This window comes from Pelobates fuscus, chromosome 2 (assembly GCF_036172605.1).
Source record: "Pelobates fuscus isolate aPelFus1 chromosome 2, aPelFus1.pri, whole genome shotgun sequence".
In the NCBI taxonomy this organism is placed as follows: domain Eukaryota; kingdom Metazoa; phylum Chordata; class Amphibia; order Anura; family Pelobatidae; genus Pelobates; species Pelobates fuscus.
Genome location: NC_086318.1, coordinates 414,404,135 through 414,425,403, shown reverse-complemented (window position 1 = coordinate 414,425,403; position 21,269 = coordinate 414,404,135). Strand labels below are relative to the sequence as shown.

The following is a 21,269-nucleotide window of genomic DNA, read 5'->3' as shown; positions in this document are numbered from 1 at the left end:
ATGTTTTTAATTTATTTTTGATGATGCTCCTCTTAATTCCGAGTGTTCTCTGTTCATTGTGAGACGTCCATCTCATGCCATGTCCATCCACCCTGGTACCAGTCTGTCTTTGTTTAGGATTGCATGCTTAGCTGAAAATCAGACATGATCATTTCTGTCTTTTGTTTCAGCATTTAACTTCTTCCATGTGTTTTTTCTCCCTTCTCTTTCCCATTCCCCTGTTTTTTTGTTTTTTTTCCTGTTTCTTCTCGTTTTTGATTTTTTTTCTTTCTTCCCATGCTGTGACATAAGTGGTTGCTCTGAAAAAGCTGCCTTTTATGAGGAACAGACCGAAGGAAAAAGACAAAATGAAGGCTCTCTACCGCCGCTCCGTGTGTAAGAATTTAAAACAGTTCAGTTCTTCTCAACTAGCCGCACCAGCTTCCATTACTAATATTTCACAAGCTTTCCCTGACTGCGCTCTTTATCCTTCTGTGCAAACTCTGCTCCAAGGACTCTGAATCTCTTGTCTGCTTCATGGCAAGGGTGGGGGGATTGGTTGGCCTCCGTGGACCACCTGCTGCAAACAAAGTTTCCTGTGATGCTTAGTCAGACTAAAGTACCACATGTAAGCCATTAAATTGCCAATAACCAGGGACAGGCTGTATGAGATTACAACTCCCAAGCAGTGGTTGGCTGAGACTGATGGGAAATGTAATCTAGAACAGCCATGTCGTGCTGCAGGTTTTCTGTACCTACCTGCAACTATCATAAACGTCAGCCAGACGAGCCAGAAATTGGCGGTGGTTGCAGTTCCGTTATTGCTGAAAAATCCTGAGGTTATTAGGTCCTGCTTTCATTATTTAAAATGATTGTTAACGGTATAATATAAGCAACAGTATGTGGTAAATTAACATATTAACACAGATTTGTTTTTGATTTTTTTTTTTATTAATTTTTTTTTTTTTAAACCCACCTTTGATTTTATAAATTTGAATTACTTATTTTGTTCACTTTAATGCTTTCTATGAATTTTTTATTTAAATTTTTTTTAGTTATTTATTATTTTCAATTTTATGATTTTTTTTTTCAAACAGCAATGCCTAATTCATGTTGGGGTAATATTTTTTTTTGTTTGTTTTTTTGCTTTTGAATTGTTATGGTGAAGCTATAATATATATGAAGCACCGTTTCTAACACTACGACTTTGTGTAAGCTTTTTATTCAGTGTTGTGCAATACACTGTATTCTTGCAGTAACCTGCACTGGCCATGGACCCCCTTTCTCATTGCTAATTAAAAGATAACTGGCCTGCTACCAAAGACGACTGTGTCCCATAGCTGAGCAGTGTGTTACTTTCCTCTTTGGTAGCAGACGGTTTAACATGCGTCTGCTAGCTTTACCATGCCCTACCATTTCATCATCTTTAAGCAACATAACTTGTTTGCAAGCTATGCTGCTCATCACTGCTGGAATAACATGGCCTTCCTCCACAGCAAGCTTAAAAAGAGAGTGCAAAAAGCCACATGTTCTGTGCAACTTTATGCGTGGCCTAGATCACCCATGCTTATCATTCTCAAAAGAATGCATGTTGTATAATTAAGTGGATTTGTGTGACTGCTAGCTATTTGTGCTGCAATTGGCTTCTAATGCTTGAATGGCTGTAATACTAAAGCTGGCCACAAGAGACGCTGAATGTCATGCTGATTCATTTGCTTTCATTTGCATCCCAGCCATGAATGACCTGGTGCAGTCCATGGTCCTGGCAGGTGGACAGTGGACAGGTAGTGCTGAGAATCTGGAGGGTCCTGATGATGTTGCTACCGGGAAAAGGAGAAATGATTTGGGATCTATGGCCTTCTCCACAACCGCTATCAACTTTTCAACTCTCAACCCGTCCATGGGATTCAGACCCAAGCTGATACCTAAAAGTAAAGGTATAGGCCGTGCCTTTCATTTCAACTCAGATATGATCCGTATGTACATAATCACCTTTTTTTTAATTTTTTGTTTAGGTTTTTTTTTTTTTTGTTTTTGGGGAGGACAGGATGTTTAATTATTTTTTGTTATTGATTTGCATATTTTTATTTTTTTATTTTATCTTATTAACCGCATTTTAAAATTTAGCATCTTTCATGTTAATAACCATCTAATGTAAAATTATTTTATGTGTAATTGAATTTATTTTCTTCTCAGATCATCTGTGTGGATGATTAGTTTTAACAACTCAGTGTGGTGGTGGTGGTGGTGGTGTTTTTTTTTTATGTGTTTGTTTTTGTTGTTGTGTTTGGTTTTTTGTTGTTTTGTGTAGGGCCAGATGAAATATCGTTCTGTATCTAAGACTTGGTTATCTCAATAGTATAATGTTTAAAAAGAACAAATATCTCATCATCATGCATAGTCTTTTAAACCCAAGAGCCAAACCTCTGTTAGGAGGAATCAATATTGCAGTATTGGAATTAAATCCTATATTGATTTTTATGGAAACTAAAATGTGTTGCAGTCAACAGACCATCCTCTAACTTGGGTTCAATGTCACATCTCAACATTGGAGCCAACTGTCCTTATTAAACCTAGCGATGATACAAAACATAATTTGGGTTTACTTACCCTCACGAAATGTATGATCTTTGGCATCATACATTAAGATATCTGTAGCTACAGTAATTTGATATATAAACTATAACTTTGGAAGGTGAAAATGTTGCTTTTCTGACAGATGTTTGAATTGTAAACAGAGGATAACAAGTTTAGATGACATCAAATATATGTAACAGTAAGCAATACATCATTTATAAAGTGTGCAGGTCATCAATGTCTTAACATAATAAAGTCACACCTTTAGAAATGAAGTTGACATGTAGAAATGTATAGAAAAGGAATGCTAGTTGGGCAGAGCCAGAGAAATCATAAAATGCATAGAGTCTTAATGTACTTTTCACATTATAGCAAAATAAAAACTGAAAGACAGAATTATTGCTTAATTAGCCAAAATGTGATAACCGATACACTGATTTTTTTTCCCCAAAACAATTTGCCCTGCACTTTGCAATCACATTTTCTATAATGCACTGTTTAGTAAATAAACCCTTTAAAAAAATCTAATCACCATTACTTACAAACTGTACCTATCAGCATGTCTGCCGATCTGTGAGTGTATATAGTAAATCCAAGGAATATGCGACATAGAACAAAAAATGAATTACCTGAGGATTAGATTCAGATTTTACGTAAATCCCAAACGCTGGTTTCTTGCGATAAGAACTGATCAGGTTTTAGAATGCGAACTAGTACAGGGTCTGTACTTTGGGGTATTACATTGCATGACTGTTTAATAAAAGTGTCATCAGATTAGACGAGAAACTTTATTTTTCATTGAATTAACAGGATATAGTCATATACTAATTGAAGAATGTCTGTTTATGGGGATTTGTTCACACACGGGTCAGATTTAAAGGATATTCCGTAAAATCAGAGGGAATGTGTATTAAAGAGGATTCATTTCTTAGTTTGTCATATTCTCTCTATACTTGTGTTTTAGTTTTCATGATTTTGTGTAACTACATGGGCTATTTTACCTTAAGTGCTTCTCAACCTGGTCGTGATTAGAAAAAAAAGCTAATTGGCTTTCCCTAATGTGTAACTTGATTGATGGCAAAGCAATGATAAATTGTATGGAAAAAAAGCAAGAGGACTTCAGTACTCTACATTAATTTATATGATTCTAATATTGCATTAGAGGAAGAAAAGACCATACAGTAAATTTAAAGTCTCTAATATATTGAACAATAATGAAATGGGAAATGGGACATAAGGAAAAAATAGAATCTCAATAAATAAAACACAATTAGTAGAAGTGTATATATATATATATATATATATATTTTTTTTTTTATTATGTCAGGTCAAGTTTGATTGTTAACGTGCTTGTATGAAATGTCTTTAAAGTAAGTCCCGTGTAAGGCATTTAAGGACTTTTGTTTAGATTTGTTACTTTTGCGGTTTTGAGAGTACAGTGCTTTTTTTATATTGAAAGTTTCACAGGGCAGTTGTAGGCTACGAGCGATTATCTGTAGTTGTCAAGGAACTTAATATTACTGCACATTTATGGATTATGTAAGATCCCAGTGGATCCATCTACATAAGTTTAGGTGGAAAAAAAATAAGGACTCCCCCCAGCTTATTGTACTACAACTTCCATAAACCTCCACACACCACTTTCTGTGTTATTAGCTAGAAACATTTCTGAGTGTTGTAATTCCCCGGTGCAGACAGTAGCTTGGTGTATTAAGACCCTATGTCAGATAACTCTTAGCAATGCGTCATGTTAAATAATTTATCTGTTCGGTTAATGTTTCATAGATGGGACTTCCTACGAAGATGTCAGTGTCCATGGCGTGAACGATGATTCCTATACTGTTACTACACTGCCAGGTAAGATCCCCTGTGTACAGAGCACACCCCTGAATGATAACTAATGGAATGCTGATAACCTGCATTAAAATAGGTTCTAGTTGCCTTTGTGTAGGGCAGTCTTCTCACTGCATCAACGCTCCACTCTGGAAGACCATTACTGTTCATGATCTCCCAACCAATCTGGATCTTCTCTTAAAGAACACACTGGACATGTTTCTCCTAGAGAAGCACTGGAACCTATGTTTGTCTCTGAGCAACCATCACTTCTGCTCTGAGCAAGCCTTTAAAGCAAGTGAGGAATGAAAACTTTCTTGGCTGCCTGACCGTTACCAGGGTGCAACTTAAGTCATTTATAAATACCCATTGTACAGCGCTACAGAATTTGATGGCCCTATATAAATAATAAAAAGTTTAAATTTCTCTTGAAATCCGCACATTTATCAAATAAGACAGAGGGGACACGCCTTCTAAAGCACTCCAGAAAGTGCTTTAGGAGTTTAGAATGTTCTTTTAATGCACCATGAAAGTTCTAGAACGACTAGGGAATCTATGTTTTGAACACTCCTATATTAAATTGTCTAAATGTGCAGTGCTTCCATTCAAATCCATATAAAAGGAGTCCTGAGTATTTGAAAATAAGCATGCTTGTCTTTTTATGAATTTATTTTTTAACCTTGTATGATCCAATAAAAGAATTGTTCTGCAAAACACTGTGAATGTGCTGTTTGCATGTGATCAGCTCTGCGCTCTGAAGGATAAGTGCCAATAAAAACGACCCACATTGCCCCGTAATAAACGGCTATGCTTTGCTTTGTGCTTGATTTTTCTCCCGATTTTGAGATATCGGGAGTGGGACATGCGGAATGAAACTTTATTGGATGTATGATTTAATATTTTCATTTATCTTTTACTTTGTTGCTATTCCCTGCTGAATTACCGGCTGCATATAAATGCTAATTTTCTTACATTTGTATAAAGTTTTCAAGGATTAAATTCCTACTACAATCCAGCATACAAACTGACATCCTCAAATTCTTGTTGGAGTAAATTGTATTTTGGTAACGGTGATCTCATACGGATCATCAACAGTAAATGGCGACTATAACGCGAAAAAAAAATGTGGAATACTGTTTTCTGGAATATTTAATTACATTTTCATTTATTTCATGTCATTATTTTCTGCAAGAAAAGTATTCCGGTACATGATTCAGTTTACTCCTAGCTGCCCACATACTGTGGATCTGTAATCAGATTTATAACATGCCAAGATAGTCATCATTGTCCGTTCGGGGAACCGAATACTACCTTTAAAAATAAATTGTCTAACGTACTTGGTTACATTTTGTTACTATAAACAGTTGCTAAAAGACAATAATAACGAAATGTGCATTGAATTTTGTAAATTCCGATTAACATCGAGCAGTATGACGGTCAGTTAATAATAATAACTTGTTACACAGTAATTTGTCTGCCTGTGGACAAATATAAATAGGTAGTATAAAAAAAAAGCCCACAGAGATATGAATGGGATATTTATGATGTATTAGGACAACACCGATATAAAGGTGATGATCTATGGAAATGATCTGTTAAGAAAGTTATGCATATAGCCTTTAATAGGTCTATTAGTACTGAACTCTTTAACTACATAACCAAAAAAGGTGCCAATCTCCTTGTACAGATCTAGTGACAGGTTTATAGGCTCTGAGTGAGGGATCTTAAACCGGATCTACTACCAAAAATAAACTTTATCTAATTTGCTTCTGTACAGCTTTCGATGTCTGAATCTCTCTTTATTTTTTTTCCCAAGAACTCACGTTTTTATAAAATACATAATGAAAAATAGGAATACATCTCCTCACGTATAGCAGTCAAGTTGATAAAACATCACAATTGGCAGAGTTAATAGCATAATCCTTCGTATGCATCCCACCAAGCAGGAAACTGCATATGTCATATTCAGAGGAGAGCAAAATGTCTGCCCCCAAGTATTGAGATACTGCACAATGAACAAAATAAATATAAATCTAAATAGTGGCAAGGGGGGGAGGGGGGTTAGAAGGAACTGCAAACCATAAGAAGAAAAACTAAACGACTGCTTTAGCGTGTTTAACTTTTTACTGTCTATGTGAAATTCAGATATGTCACTAACCTAGTCTGTTTCTGCATGTGGTAAAGTTTTGTTTGTCAAACCCTGGACTTTTTTTATTAACATTTACATTAAACGTTAATATATTTACTAGAATGGCAATTATAGATTTTTCTTTCCTTTTATACTACACCTCCTTTATTGCTTGATTTCCATATTGCCCTCCTAGAATTTCTAGAATCACCCGATCTTGGCTGAGAGCATGCTGGGCCTGTGTAATCTTGCATGGCTCTTCTCACTCAACATTCTGTTACCAGAGATACAATTTACTTCATACATTCTCTCATTATATTGTCTCCCATCCAGCTCCCAGGCCATCCAGCCTTGATAGTGGCAGGACATCATATAGTAATAGCAATAATAATGCCTCAATCCATGAAGTTACAGGTACGCTGTAGACATATTATTATTTATTTTTACATTTTCTTCATTTCACTATTTTTGTTTGGTTTTTGATGTTACCAATGTATTTAGGTCCATGGTGGTGTTAAATGTTTACATGTTGTTGTTTTTTTTGTTGTTTTTTTTTTTTATGTGTTTATCATTTTGTTTACAGTAATGTTTTAACTGTACTTCTCTGTGTCCAATCATTAAGAAAAAAGGGCAAAAATCAATAAATTGATTGATATTTTTTGGGCTACAACCTTAAAATATGCTGAGGATATTCATGGACATAAAATGTTTTGAAATTATTAGTTGGCGTTCGAATTCTCAGTTAGCACTGATATATACGTAGAAGATTCTCAATCCAATCAAACAAAATAAAAGGAAGAAGCCAAAGTTAGTTGAAAAGAATATTTGTTGAAATTAACCATGATTGATCTGTCTAGTAAAGTCATTTCCACAATAGACCTTCAACCTTTATATATTCCTTGTTTTTTATATAAATAATGTAATGTCCTATAATGCTAGATTTGCAGCAGCTGGTACATGTTTATATTGAAGGGTATATATACCCTTTTCATCTTTGGTGTAGGTTTTTTGAGTTTTTTCCCTTTTTTTTTATTTTACTTTTTGGTTCTCATAGTTGAATATGTATTTGCGGAAGAGCGTTTTGATGCCAATTGGGATGGATGTAACTTGCTCTGTTCTATATTTCTCAATATGAATGGGTACTTACCTTGGATCTACCCTACCAGCTGTGCACGATAAAATCTACAAAGAAAAACAAATATAATGACTCGTCTGTGGCTTCGCTCTTCCACACGGTCGGAAGGATCTAAACGCGGATTAAAATGGTGATTGTGGAAATATTCCCTAGACCAGGGATAGGCAACCTCTGAGGTGTTGTGGACTACATCCCCCATAATGCTCTTACACTCATAATGCTTGCAAAGGATAATGGGAGGTGTAGTCCAAAACAACTGGAGTGCCGAAGGTTGTCTATGCCTGCCCTAGACCTTCCTGATCTCCAGATCATCAGTCCTTTGTTGATAATCTGGCACCTAAGGAAGATATCTAAATAGTTATTCTAAAGTAGCTAAGGCATTTAAGGCGGACTTTACTGCTCTGATTTAATGCTGCAACGAGTTGTGGCTTTAGAGTTAACAGTGAGTCTAATCGAACACGTTCTAACAATGTGAGGATTAAAATTCTGTTTGAAAAGGTTGGTCCTGGCACATTAGGTGACACTGTTATGAGCCTGTCCAAATCTTTAGTACCAGGGCTTTATGAGAATCAACCGTTCATTAATCCGTTGCACAGATCTTTACAACTTTGAGGGAAGTGTATTATCTAGTTGCAGTACAACAATTCTAAAAAAAAAAAAGAAAAACTATACAGAAAGACAGAAGCTCGATCTTAAAGTTTGACAGTAAAGAGATTTACTTTTATCTGACTCTTCCCATTTTACAAAGGCGAAAAAACTGGGAACAAGTAAAGGGGTCCGATACGCCTGGGAGATACCCTTTTAAATTATTGTCTAGATCTTAAGCTTGCCAAATGTTGTAAGTTAGGCGCCGGATGGCTTCTTTTCTGCGGATTCTAACGTGATTAATGATGGGTTTAGGTTTCTTTACAGTCGGATTATTCGCTCTTGTGTGTTGTACCCTCTGCAGTTCATGTGGATTCAATTATAAAAAGTGTTTTAACCGTTTGAACCTCCCAAAGTTAGATTCTGCTCAGACTGAGCTTTTTGGCAGCCCCAGTGACCAAGGAAGTTTACCCATTTATACATTTTAAAACTTTTCAAGGTTTATCTTAAATCTACAAATTAATACCTTTTCTAATTGTGTAATAGAAGGAGACACGTTGGAAGCAGAATTAGTGTTGATATTGTTTTTCTTCCTAAAGAGGCAAAAGATCCTTTATTTGGCAAAGTTATAAACCAATCTCTATATTCAATTCTGACTTGAAGATTTTTTTTTTTTTTTTTTTTTGCGGTGCATAATAATAGTACAAGCAGGCTTGAGGTGCCCCAATAGCAATCCTCAGGCATTTCTTCCTGCTTAACATGCGGGGCATATAAGAAACATGCACATTTTTTTTTTCTTTTTTTATTAACAGGCTAGGTCAGTTATATCATAGTGAGCGTTATTTAAACAGTGTGATCGTCCTTAAGTAACAGGCTAACTAGGTAATACAGGGCAGTTTGATATTTACGTGGCATAGTCCCCTCTGCTGATGTATTTAGTAGTAAGTTGTTCTAGACGTTAGATGAAAGTCACATGTGTCAAAATAGGTACTCGGCAGGTGTTGGAGTTGGACGTGTTAGGCAGGCACCGTGCCAGAGGCAAGGTCCCATTTTCCTTTCCTTTGACGCCATGCATGGGCAGAGTAAGGTTCCCTGGTTGGTGGACTCTTTGTTAGGCTGGCAGGATACCTGGGTTCCATGGGTATTGCAGCTGAAGCCCCTCTACATCTGCCCGGACCAGCCCTCCACGCTTGTTGTGAGCATGGGCCGCGATGTCGCTGCGAGGACTGCAAGCGGCGTTCACATTCTGTATCCGACATGTCCCGCCTAGCTTGCTTTGCGGTCGTTATTCGCGGTGGATGGCATGATGGTGCGTAGCTTGCCGTTGCCGCCATCTTGTAAGGTAGGCCTTGGGGGTCTAGAGCCACCTATTCTCCACTCATCTGGAGCTTTCCGTGGTGGGGGCCGGGATGATCTCCCCCGGCCCACGTGGGGGGACCGGCAAGCTCCTCAAAAAGCCGGTGTGTGTCAGTTAGGGAGGGAGGCAGGGCGGCGGCCGTCCACCCTGCTCTCCCCCCGAGTAGGCCGCAGCTCTCGAAGCTTCGTGCTTCCCTCAGGGGACTCAAAGATCCCGATCTCGGGGTCCACCGCCTCTTCCACCACCGTGTGAGTTTTCTGTGGGCTCATGTTGAGTGTCAGGGTTGCAAATTTTGGCTTAACAGGCCGGATTCCTCCGGAGCCTGTCCTGCATGCGACCGGTCAGCATGGCGGGCCGGCCCCGCCCCCGACTTGAAGATTTTTAATAGATCTCTGTGTTTTAGCCCATCCGGATCAGATCGGTTTAATTCTAACTAGACAGGCATTTGAGAATGCAAGACATAATACTGATTTGAAATGGCTTTCTCGGAGTTATAGGATGCCCTTGGCAGCAGATTGTTTGTTTGTTTACATAATGAGAAGCAGTACATTTTTTCAAAGAGAAGGTGATTGGCATTCTGGAGTAGTTGTGCCTCTACCTTCTCTTGGTATTTTAGGTGTTTATACCACTTTTTTATTGGCTGGATAAGCTTTATAAAGTTGGCTTTGAACGAGTTGTGACTACAAGTATGATACCCAATAACTAATAATATATTTTTTTTGTGGAATTAGGCAAGGTTGTCCATTATGCCTCCCTTTTGTTTGTCCTTTCATTGGATGCACTGCTGCAGACCATTTGTGATTTCCTGAATATAATAGATTTTTCAGTGGCTACAGAAACATAAAATTTCAGCCTATATCAATGATGTTGGTCTTTCCCTATCAGATCCTTCTTGTTCCCTTCATCTTATATTGACTTTGTTAGATTTTGATAGATGCGTGACTTATACCCATGATGGATCTGGTTAAACAATTTGTCATTAAACTAATTGTAGCCTAAACCAAGCAGACCACCCTAGATTTCTGACATCATTTACAACACGGACACTGACACGTGGAATGCCAAGGCTGGATTGTCCACGGAAGCTGCAGTTTAAACAAAAATTAAAGTAGCTTGCAGTATGGGGGGGGGGGTTCATAAAAAGGCCACAAACAGAAAAGTTGGACAAGGTTCTAAGTGTCGTAAGAACGCCACGGAAACCAAATATAACCATTCAGTGGTTTACATGGAAAGTGCTTTTGTTTCAAACTTTGCAGCAACTTCTTTTAATAACACAATTAAAAGTCTCCCCCAGTTCACCACAATGAGTTTAGTATTATGTGCACATTTACAGCTTGTCGTAAAGTAATCATCCCTTCCTAATAGATAACATTTTGCAGCTCGCTCCAGAACAGTAACCACTTTGACCACAGGGTGGCGCTTTTCATAGATCCTAATCTGTAACACCTAACAAAGAAAGAAAAAAAAATTTGAACTGATTTCATGCGACAATGCATTCATTTTTTTTTTTCTTCTATGTACAATGATTGAATTAACATTATTATTATTATTTTTTTAAAATCTTCTTTCTAATTGCACAGCCTGTTTGAAGAAGCAGAGGTTTATGTATATCTGGCTTTTTCCCTCTATAGGCTGGGGGTGCCCTAATCTCGGGGGACAAACATACCTGCTGACATTTTACTGATGGCAGCTGCAATAACTGCTGCCTGTGACTGTATCTCCCACTACTCTCAGACAGCACTGGGACAAATTCAGAAATACATAAACCGCTACATTACCCTAACACACTAAACATAGTTCTAATCTCTATACTACACTAACATTAAAAATGTATTCCCCCCCCCTCACCCCATCCCCTTCAAATTCCTTAATACTTACAGTAACAGTTTGTACGTTGATATGCAGACTTCAACATTCACACGCACACTTCCAAAATGCATTGTAACAATACACAAAGTGTCACACACTATTAGACACATGCTAACTTGTTTAGCACAGGAATGATCGGTGTATATGTTTGTATGTCTGTCCTCTCTTGCTTTAACTGTTTTGTGTTTCTTAAATCTTACCATCAAATGTAGCAACATACATGCTTCAACTTGCACACATACTGATCCGACGTAGCCCCCTGTAACGGAGCTCCGTGTACCCCGACCGAGTACCCTCCGTTGATGGATGCTCCTAGCGCTCTCAGAGGACTCCAAGCACTGCAGACGACACCACAACCACCGCAGACTCCACAACCGCCGTAGCTTAACTGGAGCCGCGCCGTCTTCCTTCCACCCTGGATCGGCTTCTGTCCTCCAGGACCGTGTGGGGAAGACCTCTCCTCCAGGAGAGCGTATCTGGAACAAGCTCTTAAAAGAGCTAAGTGATTAAGAGCTCAGGGGAATATGCATCGCATAGCAATCCCCAGTGTGATATAGCAGTTCCCTCCAATAACGAGACACGGCTACGTATTGAGGGTCAGAAGAGGTCTCAGGACTGGAACACCCAGCCTGCTTTTTATTAGGATCAGGTACATACAGGACACTCCCAGGGGGAGGATGGAATTGACCAATCACATGCATGGTAACACCCCCACGTCTCCTCCCCTCAGATAAACACATAACCCAATTAAAACGTACATTATTTTACTCAAGTTCTGGATGTACCCCAAAAACAGGGGGTACAGCTTTAAATCTGGTATCCCCAAATAGCCCTTGTTCAGGGGAACAGTCTGTCCAAAAATCAGCCCATTCGGATGAATGGTTCGGGAGATACAGAGCTCCAAAGTTTTGACCGACCGCACAGACCAACTAGCCGAAAATAGTTCCATGAGTTTTGGCCTTGCGGTCGGTCTCCGTTCGCACGGTAAAATAGACGAAATTCTTGCCATCCATTCGCATCTTTGTGGTTGCTAGAATCCCCATACTAAGTTAAGTATAACTACCGAACGGCCGGTCGTTCGGTAGTTTCCGTACGTAGTTCTGGATGTCTGGAGGTCTTAGCGGTATTCGCCTGTTTGCGCTTCCGATTTCAGTTCCATGCGTTCACAGGCAAACACCGCTGGTCGCACGCAAGATGGCCGCGAACACGTGTAAAAGTCCCGAAATGGCGGCCACCTATTCAGAGCACAAAGAATTCGCATGAAATCATACGAACGGCTGTATTCTCCAGTAATGGTATTCTCATGCAATATATTCGCCTAAATCCCCTGGCTGTTAGGTTATATTAGCAGTCCAAACCTACAGCATAGATAAAGGGTAAAAGACAGTCTAATACAAATCCATATGCCCGAATACAGGGTTTACAGTGCAATATAGTCCAGGACCATAGTCGCAGGGGAGGAGGCAGGCAAGCAGGCCTCTCCAGGACAAAGTGGCGAAGGGCACTTCGTCACACATCTCCCCTTTGGGGGGAAGACTAACCAGGCACCTGACCTTCTGTCGGTCAGTGCCTCCGTTAGTCGATCCACCAACCCACAATAAACAGATGTCCGAGTAGCCCCCCCACAACATCAAAGTACAGGAACAGCCCACCCACAACACACAGTTACTGCACCTGGGTATTTGGCTGTGGTAATGAGGCCACATGCCGAGGGTACTTGAAGGGCAGAGGCCAACTGCACTCTGCCCAGATGCCAGCTCTTCTGCTGGGGTAGCCTGTAAGACATCAGGCTCTGGACCAGGGACAAAGGTAGGGCAGAGGCCGACTGCACTCTGCCCAGCTGCCAGCTCTTCTGCTGGGGTACTGAGACCATAGTCCGGCTCAGTAGTCAAGGGAACATGGACGTCAGTAGGGGTTAGCATCGCCTCCGTTAACCCTGGTGCCACGCTAGGAGTTAGCTGGGGAGGGGAATTTGTACTTACCCCCTCCTCTGGGTGTCCCGGTGAGGGTAGTTGGGGATCTGGAAAGGCTGTCCAGCATCCCTGTAGGTCAGGCACAGAGACCACGGTCCCATCTGTGCCGTCTGGGGGATTGGTGTCTCCCCTTGTTAGGGGAAGCTGCCGCTGGGGAGAGGGGGTGCTGTGCTCCTTTCCCGGAAACACAGGCTGCCGCTGGAGAGGGAGACCGCCTGTCTCCATTCCCTTACCATTGTCCTGTTGCTGTAGAGAGGGACCAACTGTCTCTGCTCTCTGTAGGACACACTGCTGCTGGGGGGGAAGGACGGCACCTTCGGCCCCCTGGGGTACACACTGCCGCTGGAGAGGGAGACCGCCTGTCTCCACTCCCTTACCATTGTCCTGTTGCTGTAGAGAGGGACCAACTGTCTCTGCTCTCTGTAGGACACACTGCTGCTGGGGGGAAAGGATGGCACCTTCGGCCCCCTGGGGTACACACTGCCGCTGGAGAGGGAGACCGCCTGTCTCCACTCCCTTACCATGGTCCTGTTGCTGTAGAGAGGGACCAACTGTCTCTGCTCTCTGTAGGACACACTGCTGCTGGGGGGGGAGGACGGCACCTTCGGCCCCCTGTAACTCACGCTGTTGTTGGGGCGCAGGGACGGAATACTTTGCCCTCACTGCCCGATATTCTGCTTCCATCTGCAGATACTCCGCCAGTTCTCTCCTCACTCTTGGTACAATTTCCTCTGTTAGGAGGGGCCCGTAGACAGCCAACCGCCGCTTCAGCATAGCGTCAAACTGTACGTGACTATACCAATAGTCCAGTTTTGCTGGGTGTTCCCAGGATGCTGTTCCTCGCCCTAGGGAAGCCATCCTGTTGTAGCCAGGGGCGCTGCCCAATGGCTAGCGTTGCCCTCAATTGTAACTCCAAACGTTACCAGTGTCTCTGAGCTGCTTCTCCTCGCACTAGGACGCCATCCCACCGCTGCCACCAATGTAACGGAGCTCCGTGTACCCCGACCGAGTACCCTCCGTTGATGGATGCTCCTAGCGCTCTCAGAGGACTCCAAGCACTGCAGACGACACCACAACCACCGCAGACTCCACAACCGCCGTAGCTTAACTGGAGCCGCGCCGTCTTCCTTCCACCCTGGATCGGCTTCTGTCCTCCAGGACCGTGTGGGGAAGACCTCTCCTCCAGGAGAGCGTATCTGGAACAAGCTCTTAAAAGAGCTAAGTGATTAAGAGCTCAGGGGAATATGCATCGCATAGCAATCCCCAGTGTGATATAGCAGTTCCCTCCAATAACGAGACACGGCTACGTATTGAGGGTCAGAAGAGGTCTCAGGACTGGAACACCCAGCCTGCTTTTTATTAGGATCAGGTACATACAGGACACTCCCAGGGGGAGGATGGAATTGACCAATCACATGCATGGTAACACCCCCACGTCTCCTCCCCTCAGATAAACACATAACCCAATTAAAACGTACATTATTTTACTCAAGTTCTGGATGTACCCCAAAAACAGGGGGTACAGCTTTAAATCTGGTATCCCCAAATAGCCCTTGTTCAGGGGAACAGTCTGTCCAAAAATCAGCCCATTCGGATGAATGGTTCGGGAGATACAGAGCTCCAAAGTTTTGACCGACCGCACAGACCAACTAGCCGAAAATAGTTCCATGAGTTTTGGCCTTGCGGCCGGTCTCCGTTCGCACGGTAAAATAGACGAAATTCTTGCCATCCATTCGCATCTTTGTGGTCGCTAGAATCCCCATACTAAGTTAAGTATAACTAGGTAGTTTCCGTACGTAGTTCTGGATGTCTGGAGGTCTTAGCGGTATTCGCCTGTTTGCGCTTCCGATTTCAGTTCCATGCGTTCACAGGCAAACACCGCTGGTCGCACGCAAGATGGCCGCGAACACGTGTAAAAGTCCCGAAATGGCGGCCACCTATTCAGAGCACAAAGAATTCGCATGAAATCATACGAACGGCTGTATTCTCCAGTAATGGTATTCTCATGCAATATATTCGCCTAAATCCCCTGGCTGTTAGGTTATATTAGCAGTCCAAACCTACAGCATAGATAAAGGGTAAAAGACAGTCTAATACAAATCCATATGCCCGAATACAGGGTTTACAGTGCAATATAGTCCAGGACCATAGTCGCAGGGGAGGAGGCAGGCAAGCAGGCCTCTCCAGGACAAAGTGGCGAAGGGCACTTCGTCACACCCCCCACCCCCACAAATATGGGGAAAAAGTGCAAGTGCAAATTGAATGTCTGTCCGAATCCTTTTGGGATCAGAGTAAACAGATTGGAAAAAGCAGGTGGCGTAAAATGCGTCTGAGGTTACATACATACACGTTATTTATAAATCTGGATCTAAAAATGATCTGCTACTGGGTAACCTCTGACTAGCTCCCCTGTGCAAACCTGCAGTGCAAACAAAGGGTGGATGTTTACTGGCTGTCTCTTTAAAACCTACAACCTATAGAATTACTTGCAGCAATAAGAAGATATGTGTTTATAGAAAGAATGTGTATTTTTTTGTGCTTTTTTTTTTTTGCTTTTAAAGCATTGCAAATCAGCCTTACACAGTCTGTTCCCTTTTGTTTCTAGACGGTTTTGTTCAAAATACAAGTTTACCTTTATCTATATAGATCAATAAGACCGATACCTGGCTCAGAATTTAATGTTTCTTTTTTATCACATTTCATAGATTAAAAACTAGTAAAATTAGTATATGTTTTATAAACGTCCACTGAGAAAGCAAAACAAATAGACTAATTCTAAATATAAAGATAAATATATAGATAAACTCATGTGTTTATAATACAGCCAATCATGCAGCAGATAACAAATGTCCGAGCAATCTAAAGACAGAACCACATTGCAGTGTTTATCATTCTTGATCATTTATTATTTTGCGATCTTTTCTTTATTTGTGAAGGTATGATTTACCAAATAGAGGAAAAACCCTCGTTTATGGGATCTCCTGTCTGTACCTTTTCTTTAAGACCAGATCTGACAGATGTCTGCTTTAATGCATATATACTTATATACACATTCCAGGGCTGTGTTGGGAAATGGTAGACTGCACTGTTAATTCTTCATTCTGTTAATTCCCAACACAACTTTGATGTACTCGCTTCCCTCCTCCGTTAGATACTCACCCAGTCTCCACTCCTTCAAAAAATCATTAAAAACCCACTTCTTCATAAAAGCGTATCAATTAAACTGTTAATAGCTCCCAACTGATTCCTCTTCTGCAACTGTCACTAGTCTAATACTATCCTTACCTTTTGTGTCATTTTACCCCACTCCCTCTAGCATGTAAGCTCATTGAGCAGGGCCCTCAACCCCTCTGTTCCTGTGTGTCCAACTTGTCTGGTTACAACTACATGTCTGTTCGTCCACCCATTGTAAAGCGCTGCAGAATTTGACGGCGCTCTATAAATAATATAATAATAATGTATTTTTTTTTAAAGAAATTAAAATGGTACACTCGCAATTCCAGGCTCAATCCATGATTCTTACACAAAATAAATTCAGAATTTTGAATATAACTTCCCATGCTGTTGTTGTGTGCCCTTTACACACTGATTCTTAATATTAAATGATGGTGAAAATGTCACTGATTAAGGGGAATGTAAAGATATAAGGGTAGTTTGTCAGTGAGCAGCTATCCTTTCTGTAATATATAAAACACAAGGGTGCTAATATAACGTATTATCCAACAATACAATCATGGAACCGGCTGACCACCAAACAAGTGTTTGTGTTATAATGGGTACATTACTTTGTTGTAGAAATTATCAGTGAACGGTTTTACATAACCAGAAGAATGAGCATCAATATATTCTAGAACAAAGTGTCAGAATGTTCTTTGAACATACATTGTCTGTGTATTATTTGAAATGCATGTTTTCCGTGTGCGGTTTAATGTTAAAATAATGCAATTTTCTTCACAGCAGGCGCAATACTAAACCAGACTAGGTCTCAAAGCCATAACAGCGGAGACTTCAACCTGCATCACGATCAAGAAGTCTTTTCCAACAGCAACAGTCCAGTCCAGTACTTTGGCCATCGCTTAAAAAAGAGTGCCGTGTCTAGTCCTATGCTGAAACTAAAGTCCTATGACAACCCCGAGAGCCTCACCCTGTCCAAACACAGGCTCAGTTCTCCAGGAAGTGAGATGGTCTCTCTTAAGCAGTTTTTAGAGGAAAGCAACAAACTCACTGTAAGTCAGGTAAGAATGCTGAACGTCACTGTTAGAAAAGTGTATGTGTCAGCATTGTGCACGGTTTTCTTCCGTTCTAAACATAAAATTGCAAATAGTGTGATTAAACAGGCTTAACAGATGTTAGCATTCTGAAAAAACATTTACATTTAGCCAGTGCAGTATGTTGGAGCTGTATGAATATTCAACTATAAGCCCGCTAGGCTAGAGCAGAGATGGGGTCAGTAACAACAATGCAGTTTCTATAGAAAACTAAACATGGTGGAACGCGTAGTGTACTAACAGATTTAAAACAAAAATCTATTAACTGTTACGAAGCAGAAGAATAGATGTTTAAATCTGTCTGCAGACAATGTTAACTTAAGAGATTAATGGTTCAGATGATCAGCCTTCAAACGACAGTGGTCAAGAATATAGACCAGGCACAGATTTTTCCACTTACCCACTTGCCGTTGGCAAGTGGAACTTTAGCCCTAGTATGTGTTCCTTAAAACCCCAACTGCTTGTGATGCTGTGTCTTTGTCATTGAAGTAAACTCTACAAATATGGAGTGTGCAGGTAGCAAGCATCCTGCAATTTGCACCATATCATCACACGTAGCGATTGTCTAATACTGTGTTCGTAATTTGTGGAGGTAGGATGTATGCGCTGATGTTTGCCATAGAAATTAACTTTAAAGGCAGGCTTGTAGAAAATAAGTTGATTGTTGATCCCTGATATAGGAATGTATACATACCTGGATGCACATACAGTTATACCAAAGTGGCTCTGACGCTCCTACGCTTGACAAATGTGACAAAAAGGGTGGAGCTTAAGTAAACGTCACTTCCTTTGTCACAAAAACCTCTCCCATAATGCTTACCTCTCTGCCTGTCCTACCTGCATTGCCTTGCGAGATCTTTGTGACGGAACCTCCGTCAATCGATGTTCCTAGTGCTTACCAAGGACCATCAGCACCGCACCAGACACCATAAGCACTGCAGATCCCACGAAGCGCTGCAGGTTGGCTGGAAACTCGCCGTCCTCTACCCACCCTGGACCTACGACAAGGCTCCAGGTTCCAGTGGGTGAACCTCTCCTCCAAGAGAGAGTAGCAGGAACAGGCTCTTAAAAGAGCTTAGTGATTATAGCCAGGGGAGTATACAGAGTATAGCAATCCCCCAGTGTAGATGCAGCCTTTTCCCCCACACATGAGACGAGGCTCTATGTTGAAGGTAAAACAGGAACTCAGCAGATTTGAGGGTTTATTGTCTTTTAAACAGTTTTCCCCACAAGGTAACCACCCAGGTGGACCTTGTGGAGCACAGGACACAGGAACAACAAGCCAATAAAAACAGTTTTACATTGAGTCACTCCCATACAGTGTACACAATCCCTCCCCTCTGCCTGTGATAGAATTAACGAAGACAATGGACTAACTCAATTAACTCTAAGCAGAAAAAAAAATACATTTTTACAAACCCCAAAAAGTATCCCAAAATACAACAGTCACATCCCCCGATAGCCCCGATCTGGGTGAACAACATATCCAAAAATCACCCAGATCGGTTCAGGGGTTCAGGAATTTCCTAGAAGTCTTATTTTTGCCCCACCGTGCACAATGTCCCATGCCCAAAACAGTTCCATACACTCGACGACAAAACACTGCTGGACAATTTAAGATGGCCGCCGCCACAATAAGGGGCATTGCGCTAAGTCCAATATGCACAAATAGTGTTTTTAAAAGGCAATACACCCCAGGGGCCATAGTCACAGGGCAAGAGGCTGGCAAGCAGGCCTCTCCAAAACCCAGTGGCTAGGTTACTTTTGCCACAATCTTCATACGTCATTTCTACTGATGTAGACTTGCACATTCGTTTTCGGACAAATTTTGGCCATTCGTCCAAAAGACGAATGAACGAATACAAATTACAATAAATAAAATGAAAAACAAATTGCTTGTTTGATCAAATTTAATCCGTGGAATTTGTTCTTTTGGTAATTAATTTTAGTTACAAGGAGGGGGGAGTTACTGGCTAATGACTCCCTCCATGTAATATTTTAAAATAGAAGTGGCAGGGCACCTAATAAAATAACTGGGGGAGACATAGTAGCCCATGAGTGGGGGCTTTTAAACTAAATGGGGAGGGGACTAGCTTCCACATAGTATCCACCCAAGAGCAAAGTTATAGGTAAGGGGAGGTGATTTGGGAGTAAAACAATATATTTATTGTTATATATAAAGTTGGGGGTCCAAAAATTAGGAGAAGGTCAGTTTATATGCAACAGAGCTGCCAATTATGAAATTACTATCCATTTAAATTACTGTGCCTCCATTAAGTATTTAAATTTTGGGGTTTATTCAAATGATTTATATAAAAAAAATTCACATAGATATTAATTGTGACTTCTATAGGTAAATCATTTGAAAAGCTTATACAGAAATATTAACTGAAGGACAATACGATGCGAGGATGTTGATACCACCTGAATCCATTTCCAGACCACAGATTCTGATTAGACCAATGTGAATATCTGTTACAGGTGGAATATTGCTGTGAATTAGAATCTAAGTCCAGACTCGTGATTTAATATAATTTTAATGTGTTATCTTCAGAATAGCAGAATTATCAAATCAGAAAACTGAGATAATTTATCCAACTCCGCTTTCATGTCCTAGATTTTACCATAAACCGTGCAAACAAATCCCACTTGAAGCTAGAATGTCTCTAGGTAATTGCAAACTGTAGGCAAAAGTAACTGCGATGGAAATTACGTTTTGCTATTTTAGCCTGAAATGTTAAATGCTGTGGTCAACTCCCAAAAATGCATGGGCTGCTGAAGGTGAATACAGTAATAGCACAAAACAAATAAATATGAAAAAATGTTGTTTTTATCTTTGCTGTTTGTTTTTGTTTTTATTCAAATAGCTTCAATTTTGTGGCAAATAATATTTTGGAGATTAGTACTGAATATTTTTAATAGTGTTCTCAGATCTACACTGCAATTTTATTGTCTCAGCCAGTTTCCAAAATGTGTTTGTTAAACACCTGTTCCATTCTGCTGATTTTGTTACACTCTAGATCCGGTCTGGGAGCCAGGAAAACCTTCTGGATGAAGTTATGAGGAGTCTGTCTGGCTCTGCGGAATCGGCAGGATTCCAATCTCCCACACAGCTGTCTCCTGGCATTTCGCTAGGTGAAAGAAAGACTGGTAAACCAGAGCAATGCGTGCGACCTAACCCTCGCAAGGCAGAGGACACTCGATTCACATTCCCACCCACAGTCAATACACAATCCTCGGATGAACATTATGCACTCACACATGGGGCTGGATCGACTCAAAAGCAAACAAAAGATTCCAATCCCTATGCAACCTTACCCCGTGCAAGCAGTGTTATCTCTACAGCTGAAGGGACAACTCGGAGAACAAGCATTCATGATTTTTTATCCAAAGACAATAGGTCACCAATATCAGTTGACCCATCACCAACAACAGAGGATGCCCCATCCTTATTGAGTGAGTACTGTGTTGTTGAACAGTCTCCTAATTTTCAGATTACCATTCCCTTTGCCAGCAAATGCATTTCTCTTAATTGTAAACATATCAGAGACCCGCAGGACTGTCC

At 40.8% G+C, this 21,269-nt stretch overlaps 1 protein-coding gene across 8 annotated transcripts in view; it reads left to right on the top strand.

Moving 5' to 3' along the window:
• The window catches only part of CCDC88A (coiled-coil domain containing 88A), a 196,135-nt gene that overhangs the window by 168,076 nt on the left and 6,790 nt on the right, over positions 1-21,269 (top strand). For 4 of the 8 annotated variants that reach the window (XM_063443986.1, XM_063443988.1, XM_063443991.1 and 1 more), the window contains exons 26-31: positions 292-375; positions 1,713-1,916; positions 4,342-4,413; positions 6,851-6,931; positions 17,394-17,671; positions 20,725-21,160. In XM_063443986.1, coding sequence (XP_063300056.1) covers positions 292-375; positions 1,713-1,916; positions 4,342-4,413; positions 6,851-6,931; positions 17,394-17,671; positions 20,725-21,160 — 1,155 coding nt within the window. The remainder of the gene's footprint in view (positions 1-291; positions 376-1,712; positions 1,917-4,341; positions 4,414-6,850; positions 6,932-17,393; positions 17,672-20,724; positions 21,161-21,269) is intronic. The other 4 variants (XM_063443987.1, XM_063443990.1, XM_063443993.1 and 1 more) reach the window with 4 other exon arrangements.